The 7,811-nt window shown below is 35.7% G+C and overlaps 1 protein-coding gene across 1 annotated transcript; it reads right to left on the bottom strand.

The window, feature by feature from the left end:
* Positions 1 to 302: 302 nt before the first annotated feature.
* Positions 303 to 3,030, bottom strand: LOC110370523 (dual specificity protein phosphatase 14). Its single transcript, XM_021326360.3, has 4 exons — positions 2,510 to 3,030; positions 1,528 to 1,756; positions 1,155 to 1,291; positions 303 to 937 (listed from the first exon to the last, which is right to left on the bottom strand). The coding sequence occupies exons 1-4, from the start codon at positions 2,608 to 2,610 to the stop codon at positions 748 to 750; spliced, it is 657 nt and encodes a 218-aa protein (XP_021182035.3). The 5' UTR covers positions 2,611 to 3,030; the 3' UTR covers positions 303 to 747.
* Positions 3,031 to 7,811: the final 4,781 nt, after the last annotated feature.

The following is a 7,811-nucleotide window of genomic DNA, read 5'->3' as shown; positions in this document are numbered from 1 at the left end:
AGAGATGGTACGCTTACGTTGACTTTGTTAGCAGTATTCATATTTACACCTTCAATATGACCATTGTTTGAAGTAAACCTTCTGCAGTTATTTTCTGGAATCGGCGCGGGCGCAGGCGTCGGGATATTTCTGTACTCGCCGCTCAATGCCACGGGGCCAACAACACTCAATGAATTACTCATTACTCTACTACTGCAATTAGGATATCTTACTCATCACTTCCAACATTTTTTGTATCTCCAAAATTTGGTTTGAAATCTGAAATAATTTTCGCAAGGAAATTCAAAAATAAAAAGTTGGAATAAAAATTATCCACTTATTTATTTTGGTCCCATAATATTTATACAATTTAATGGTAAACGAATACCTTATGGTTAATTTATAACAATAAGTTAATTATCACATTGCTTAAATAAATTACATGCACAATATATTAAGTATACTCAATTGTTTTTATCAACCAATAAGTTGTAAGAAAGTCCTAACGTAAAAGAACGAATAGTCTTAAATGTCAAGATATTCCTTAATATTTTTTCTTTTATTTCATTTTAATAGCTTCCTTAGGCACATAAAGTAATCACCCATCTGTTTTAACGACACTGATTCGCTTTCATTCATTCCTTTATCATTCATCACCTCAGTCTTATATTTATCATTCTTCATCTTTTACCTTGCCCTTTCTTTCATCTTCGCACAAATTAATCACAGTTATTCTTTCCTAACCTATAACACTATCTCTGGCACACTTCAGCTCTTCTCGATGGGTCCGTATCTCTGCCTGAACCAAGTCATGCCGATGTAGTCTGGTTCATACACGTCAGGAATCTCCTTGTCGATAGCTTCGCAGTACACCATTTTGACTGAAGGCTCTCCGAAGAGCCTCTCTTCGTACTTGATAAGCTGCTTGAAGAATCCAGTGTTCGGTCGGATTTGAGGTCTAAAACAAAAATAAGAATATTTCAGAACAGTTCAGGAAATAGGAAATAAATAATGACTGGTAATACCGATTGATGTCTTCATATTTCGTTTCAAATTAACGATGAACGGAAACTATAAATTGTTTCATATTACTTTTAATATTGCTCTCGTATGATATCATGTTGAACATCATTCACGAATACATTCGTGCATAAAATTGAGTCAGTGTTACTCACCGCCTTTGCTTCATATGATAATAGGCGTCCCTCAAGGTCATCTTCTGCCACTTGATGAGGTACGCCAGGCAGAGAGTGACCGACCTGGATATGCCAGCCACGCAATGTACCAGCACCACATCTCCGTTACAGACCACCTGATGTAAACAAAATTCATTAAGCTCCTGATCTAGATTCCGCTACAATATAATCAAAGACTTATCTAATGGAAAAGCAAAATATTTATTTTATTCAACATTACTAGGCCTGAAATCTGTAACGTATACAAAGATAATCTAGGTCGAGAATGAACTGAAAGGAGTTATTTCAGCTAAAGAAGTTAATGTAGACTGAGTAGATGAAAAGTAAATAGTGAATATTTGAAATTACTGACCTCATTAATCAGGTCAGCTACGCTCTCCATGTATGGATGCATGTCAGAGTTGGGTGTATCCAGCAGTGGCACGAACTGTCTTGGAACATAGTCTTCAGGTGGTGGAGGCAGCTCGGGGGCTGCGCTGACGATGAGGCCAGGACGCAAGACTCTCACTGCTCCAGGCAAGGCATGAGCCCCACATACGTACAGGAACGGGGTGACACGAGATACCCCAAGAGGACAACCTCTGTAACAATGACAATGATATTAGTATTCCTTCAAATTATATACCTACTATTCAAATCTAATGATCAATAAAGAATTATTTTCTACGAGAATGGAATAGAACTACTTATTGAAATTGTGTGAATTAAAAAATATTTAAGTTGGATATTTTGATAAGCTAGAATTTTTTTAACAAAAGCAACGGTAGCAGTTACTGTCTGAAAATTAACTAGATATACCTTTGTGTAGTTAAATCCCAAACTCAAACCATCAAAAATATTAAAATCAAATAAACAGAAACTGAAAAACGATCAAAACACGATTACAGCAATCATGACCCGAATCACGACAACGCAGACGATGGCACGTAAACACTGCATACCACACGGTTGTGTCATTCTGGCGAGCTGCCAAACGATCTGACCTAGCGAACTTGCTAATGCTATGCTACACTTCTTGAACTCTCAAGTTCCTTTCGATTCTGTTGTTTCTAAAAGTTCGTTCATTGTTCCTATATGTTCGGATTGTTATGATTTAGTTTTACTAGGATTGTAAAGTGGAAACATTATAGTTTTTTTTTTAATTTACCGAAATCTACAGTTCCATCTGTTATTATTGCAAAACTAATTTTTAAATAAAAAGATCACGCCTGAATATTTTAAAGAGCAACAAGATGTGCCACAACATTGAAACCCATGATCGAAAAATTGTTGTTGATACTTCTAGAATCGTCGTAGTTTATTTTCTTTTTTGTTGAATTAAAAAATATATTTACTTGTTCAGTTCCTCCTTGGTCAGGATCTGCGTGTCAACTACAGTCGGTTCGTTGCCATCTCCTACACTCGCAACTTTGTCTGCTACGGGCAGGACTTTCATAATGTTACACCAAACTACAACAACTTTTAATTCTTTCAAATGTCCGACACTTCACTGTCCACACTCACTTTTCATTCGCAAATTTTAATCACAATATATTTTGTACCGTTGAAGAGTTTCCACAATTTTCTCGGAACACAATTTTATTGTCCACTGTTTTAATTGTTTCTAAAGCGCTGTAATTTCCCGTACTGTAAACAATTATCTGTTCACAGCGTTGAGAATTATCTGCTATAACACTTGCAGCTTCCACTTCTTCATTAACATTTATTTGATTGACTGTATCTTCACGTGTAAGTGTATCGTCTGGTTCAAGATTATCGTGTATAATATCGATGCGGGATATTTGGCTGAGCTCGCGTGCGTGCGCTCCGTTCGAATGCTCCGGCGCACTGAGTCGTCGAAGGCACCTGTACGCGATCCTCGGCCCGTAACGGACCGGGATTGCAATATCCGGCATTCCACAGTTTATTTTAGCGCGACGGTGACGCTTATTTTGTTTACAATGCTCACGATGCTGTTTTTGGTTTGAATGAAGGGCTTTCTGCTTTTTTTTTCTTCTTGACAGTTTATTTATGTGCGTGGAATGTTTTGATCGTCTAATCAAGTTGAAGCTTGGTCTAGAACGATTGGTATTTTGTTGATGGTCTTAGTTAGATGTCTTCTTAAATTTTATTGATTCATTAAACGAGACTCGTTGAGAACACCCAGAATATTAATGGTTTCAGTAACATGTTCGTTATCCTGACTATTTCAGATAAACATAAATAATTTCATGCGCCCTTAAACATTTTCATTACCTTCAATGCTTCCTCAATTACCTGAAATCTTTCCTGAAAGCAGTGCCAATCTCCGACGTTCATGAGCTGTTAACTGATGCTGATGATAATCACCATGAATGTCATTTTATCTTGTTTTCTATATTTATTATTATCAAATAGGTATTCAACAAATATTTTAACGGTCCTATCTGAATGTACTTCTGGTAAAACTAAAATGATTTGAATAAATAAAAAATAAATATTCATAGAAAGAGAAAGAACAATCGCAGTTAGTTTTGTCTCTTAGGTAATCAAGTGTCCCCTAAATTGTCTCTCAACTGCGATTGTTTTTTATGCTTTAAGGGACTCCTCAGAAGATCTTAAAGCTTTTTGGGGACTCAATTTAGACTTTGAATCAAAAACAACAGCACATAAACCAAATCAGCAGCAACTTAAGACATAAAATTTCACATTTATGGCCCAGGTAGACGATAAATAAATGTCTTATTTTACAATGTAACTACAGTCGGTGCTAAAAGTGGACGTTCGCATAACTCAGGTGCTTCCGGGCTCACTCGCCTTGAGATCGCAATAATTTCACTTCTGTATGCTCTCCGAGATAATTTAGTTGTTCCAGCCGACAATTTAAATCAGATCTGTCTTCTGAACAGTAATTTGACAGTTTTATGTGGTTTAGTATGATTATAATTGCCAATATTTCTAAATTTTGCCAATATTTTTTGAGCAATTGTTAATAGTACTGCCCTATATCTTATATCTAGATACGTAAATAAAACTGACGCCTTGTTTCTTAAAAATACAGATAATAATAAAATTGGTCACATGTTGTCCAAAATACAGACACCCAAACTCACCGCCATTCCGTCCTATCCATCTCCACCAAATATAACTCTCATTTAAACATCTAATAAAGAAACAATTGCTGAAACTGAATCTCTATGTCCCCCAAACCAGTTTTTAATTCAAAATCATGAGCTCGTAAAGTTCCATTCAAATCTCCATATCAGATTACCTTCAAAACCTGCGAAGCTGGTTTCGAAAACAAAAGAGCAACGTCAGTATCTAGTTGCATATACTTACTTGTACATAATATTCTAGTATGTACTGCTAAATATTCTAGAGCAGTTGGACGAAAGACAAGAGTGCCGAGTGAAATGCAACAGCTTTAAAATTAAATAATTCACTAAATGCTATTCAATGCAATGTGGATTAGGCTGGTTGGAGACAAAATTGCAGATTTTGTGTTATAGTACCTACGATGTTTAGATGGACCTCAGGAAAAGGTGTAGTTCTTTATATGGTCATGAATTATGCAAAGGGTAGCAAAAATTGGGAATAACTTCAATCGTGACCTGTCTATAAGGCGTCATCAACAACAATTTTCCAAAATTGGTGTTTCATGGACTAGATACCTCCCTGTTCCCAGTGTTTGAAATTACGACAAAATAATAGGTACGATAGAATCGTCTAAATAATTACCACGAATGCTCAAGGGTTTTTTGTATAAATCCCTATACAAAAAAAAAACAATGGATAAATTGTTTGATTGACGAATCATTGGAAGTAATGTTGCCTGTGATGCCATTAGAATAAGGGCAGAAGGATGATGATGACCTTATAAATCCTTGGTAAATAGAATAACATTGTCTTTCTTGCACAATAATGAAAGAAAACTTTAGTTAGATTCCGATAAAACAGCAATCACAATTCTCAACAATGAAAAGTCTGCAATATGCCTAATAACTGACAACATCATTAAAGAATGTAATGTTCGCTCAAAAAACACTTGTTTTCTCTAATCCGGCGCCGAATATTTGTGATATACTTAGCACTTGATATAAATGCACTCCTGAAAATAAAATCTAGATAGATGATGTTATTACAAATAGCTGCGTGCCAATTTGCACACATTACGTGGCCGAATCACTGGGGGAGCACGAATCGTTTTTATATTGTAACGATGTGTGAATCAACTTTCTTTATTGCTTTGCTTTTGGCTTCTTTATGATGATATGCTAATGCGAATTGCAAAAAGTAATGGTCTCAATTCACCAGTGCAGAAAAGAAATGAAATAGGGCACCATCATTCGTGTTACGCAATTCTAAGTGATTTGGTATTACCTGCCTGCCTTTTCAAACCACTTCCAGACTGCCTTCTGACCTCCACATGTCAGCCACATGCCCTAGACACACTTATCTCACCTGCAATCTACTTAAACACTGCCGGCTTGCGCATGGGACTTACTTAGATAAACTCATGGGGGATAATTATTATTGCTTTTTTATTAAGAATTCATTTAAGAAACGAACTCAAAGATATTAATTTTGGCATCAAAAATAATTGTTGAAAAGCATTAAAAAATATGTAAACTAAAAGATAATAACAGACCATAAATAATGTAACAATTTAAAACAGCGCCATCTATCGTATTGCTTGAGAACTATGGACGCACTGTTGTAAAGTTAACTCGTCATGATTCATATTTCCACCACAATGAGACGTAAGATTATCTAAACAAAAGTTCATTGACCTTATGTTTCGCTAACTGTAAAAAGCTAGTCATACATACCACTGAACATTTCATTTTATAAATAATAATAATATATTAATTGATAAAAGCTTGAGGCTGGATCGGTGCGTTTACCCTTTGAGTACGGAATCCCAAAAATGCAGCATTACTTACATTTTATTTACACAGAATAAAATACCATTAATTACTGCATGTTTTACTCGAACACGTTTGAGGAAAATTAATGCATTTTTAACAACGAATATCAATAACCTACCACATGACGCTTTTATCTAAAGATTTTCGAATAAATACGCAATTTTTGTTGGCAATGCTGCAAAGATAAATAGTATTATCTACACTAAATTTCAAAACAAATTAGTTATGTACAATTTGCTTTGAATTCCGCTTTTTTAAATACAATTGTAACAAATATAAAGGTCAAAACTACACCAGTGAATGATTCACCTAATTAAAAGTAGATATTAGGTACTATCAAAACTGTTGAATTCATTATGATAATTAATCTGAAAACAAATAAAGGAAGACTCATTTCAACATTCACCTAATCATGACATCAGTTAGAAGAATTAGAATGTACCTATTTATTTCATGATTTAACATGATGTCAGTATTTATTATAAATACATAATATGTGCTGAAGTACATATTGTAATTATGACTTGCAATACTAGAATTAGCTGTTCCCGATAGTTATACCCTCGTACTGAGGGAACTACTTCCTGCACCGGGATAAAAATTAGTCTATGGCACTCATAAATAATGTGGTTTTTATTGGTTCAAGAGACCCCTACCCCTACAACATCACAAACTTTGCCTACCACATTGAGACCGAGGTATTTATAGACATAACAGTAACTCTTCAGAGCAATCCTTAAGCTACCTTGCACCTAATAATAAAAATAGTAAGGAATTGTTTTGACAAAATATAAAAACCTAAACAATTACGTTATATTATTACCCACGTTATATTTTTAGAATTTAACACAGGTACGGGCAGGTACAAGATGTAATATCAGTAACATATTAAGAAATCTGTGGTAATATTATGAAATTATGAACTTTGAACTATTGAACCGAACAACAAATTTTAGCTAAACTAAGATACAACGCAGCTACAGATACCTATGTTTGTTTTTTGTTACACCATGATTCATTCATAATGATTACCAATAAAAACTACCGGTCCAGAGTTTAGTCAAGTCACCGTGAATTTATCTAACTTTAGTACATATGAACTGGTTGTAGATATAAACAATTAAGTTCCAGTCATGGTCGTCTGAGTTACTATTTGTTGTATTTAATCTGTCTGTTTACCTGAAGCCAAGAATAGTTAGGTACATATTATTTAGGAAAGCTACAATCTTCCCGAGTAACATAGGCTGTTTTATCCCGTTACGGGCAGCAGTTCCCACGGACGCGGGTGAAACCGTGGGTAACCGATAGTTCTTGACATATACTGATATCTAGGACTTAAACCTAGAATGAACTAATTCAGAACACTAGGATAGACGGCCTGCCCATCTCTAGGGTCAAATGTAGGTACCATAGATGTTCTCCTAGCCGAATATCGAACACGGTGGCTGTTCTCATTTAAGTAACGCGGTGTCCTGCGTGAGCGACGAACGCGACGCGACGCGACGCTGCGAACGCGACGAACGCGATCAACTCAACGGCATGCCCTACATGTGGCCTATGTGAGTGTCTGCGGCGAGACGCGACGTAACGCGCACTTGATTTGAGGGCGACCAGATGCGACACCACGAACTATTCAGAAGCGTTGTGGGACAAAAAACATAAACATTATAGAAATCGTTTATTAGTACAAAGAGCTGAAAGAATGTTGCTGTGTGTACTTTAAATATGAACTTTCAAGCAAAATTGTACT

This window comes from Helicoverpa armigera, chromosome 4 (genome assembly GCF_030705265.1).
Source record: "Helicoverpa armigera isolate CAAS_96S chromosome 4, ASM3070526v1, whole genome shotgun sequence".
NCBI lineage: Eukaryota > Metazoa > Arthropoda > Insecta > Lepidoptera > Noctuidae > Helicoverpa > Helicoverpa armigera.
The sequence above is the reverse complement of the archived record's forward strand: the minus strand, read 5'-3'. Positions and strand labels throughout refer to the sequence as shown.

Bases quoted from the DNA above. Each gene is read 5' to 3' on its own strand.
- LOC110370523 (XM_021326360.3), bottom strand. From the start codon at position 2,610: ATGAAAGTCCTGCCCGTAGCAGACAAAGTTGCGAGTGTAGGAGATGGC. The intron at 1,757-2,509 runs GTAAATATATTT...TCATTGTTACAG, and splicing joins ACCAAGGAGGAACTGAACAA to AGGTTGTCCTCTTGGGGTAT. The intron at 938-1,154 runs GTGAGTAACACT...TTTTTGTTTTAG, and splicing joins TATCATATGAAGCAAAGGCG to ACCTCAAATCCGACCGAACA.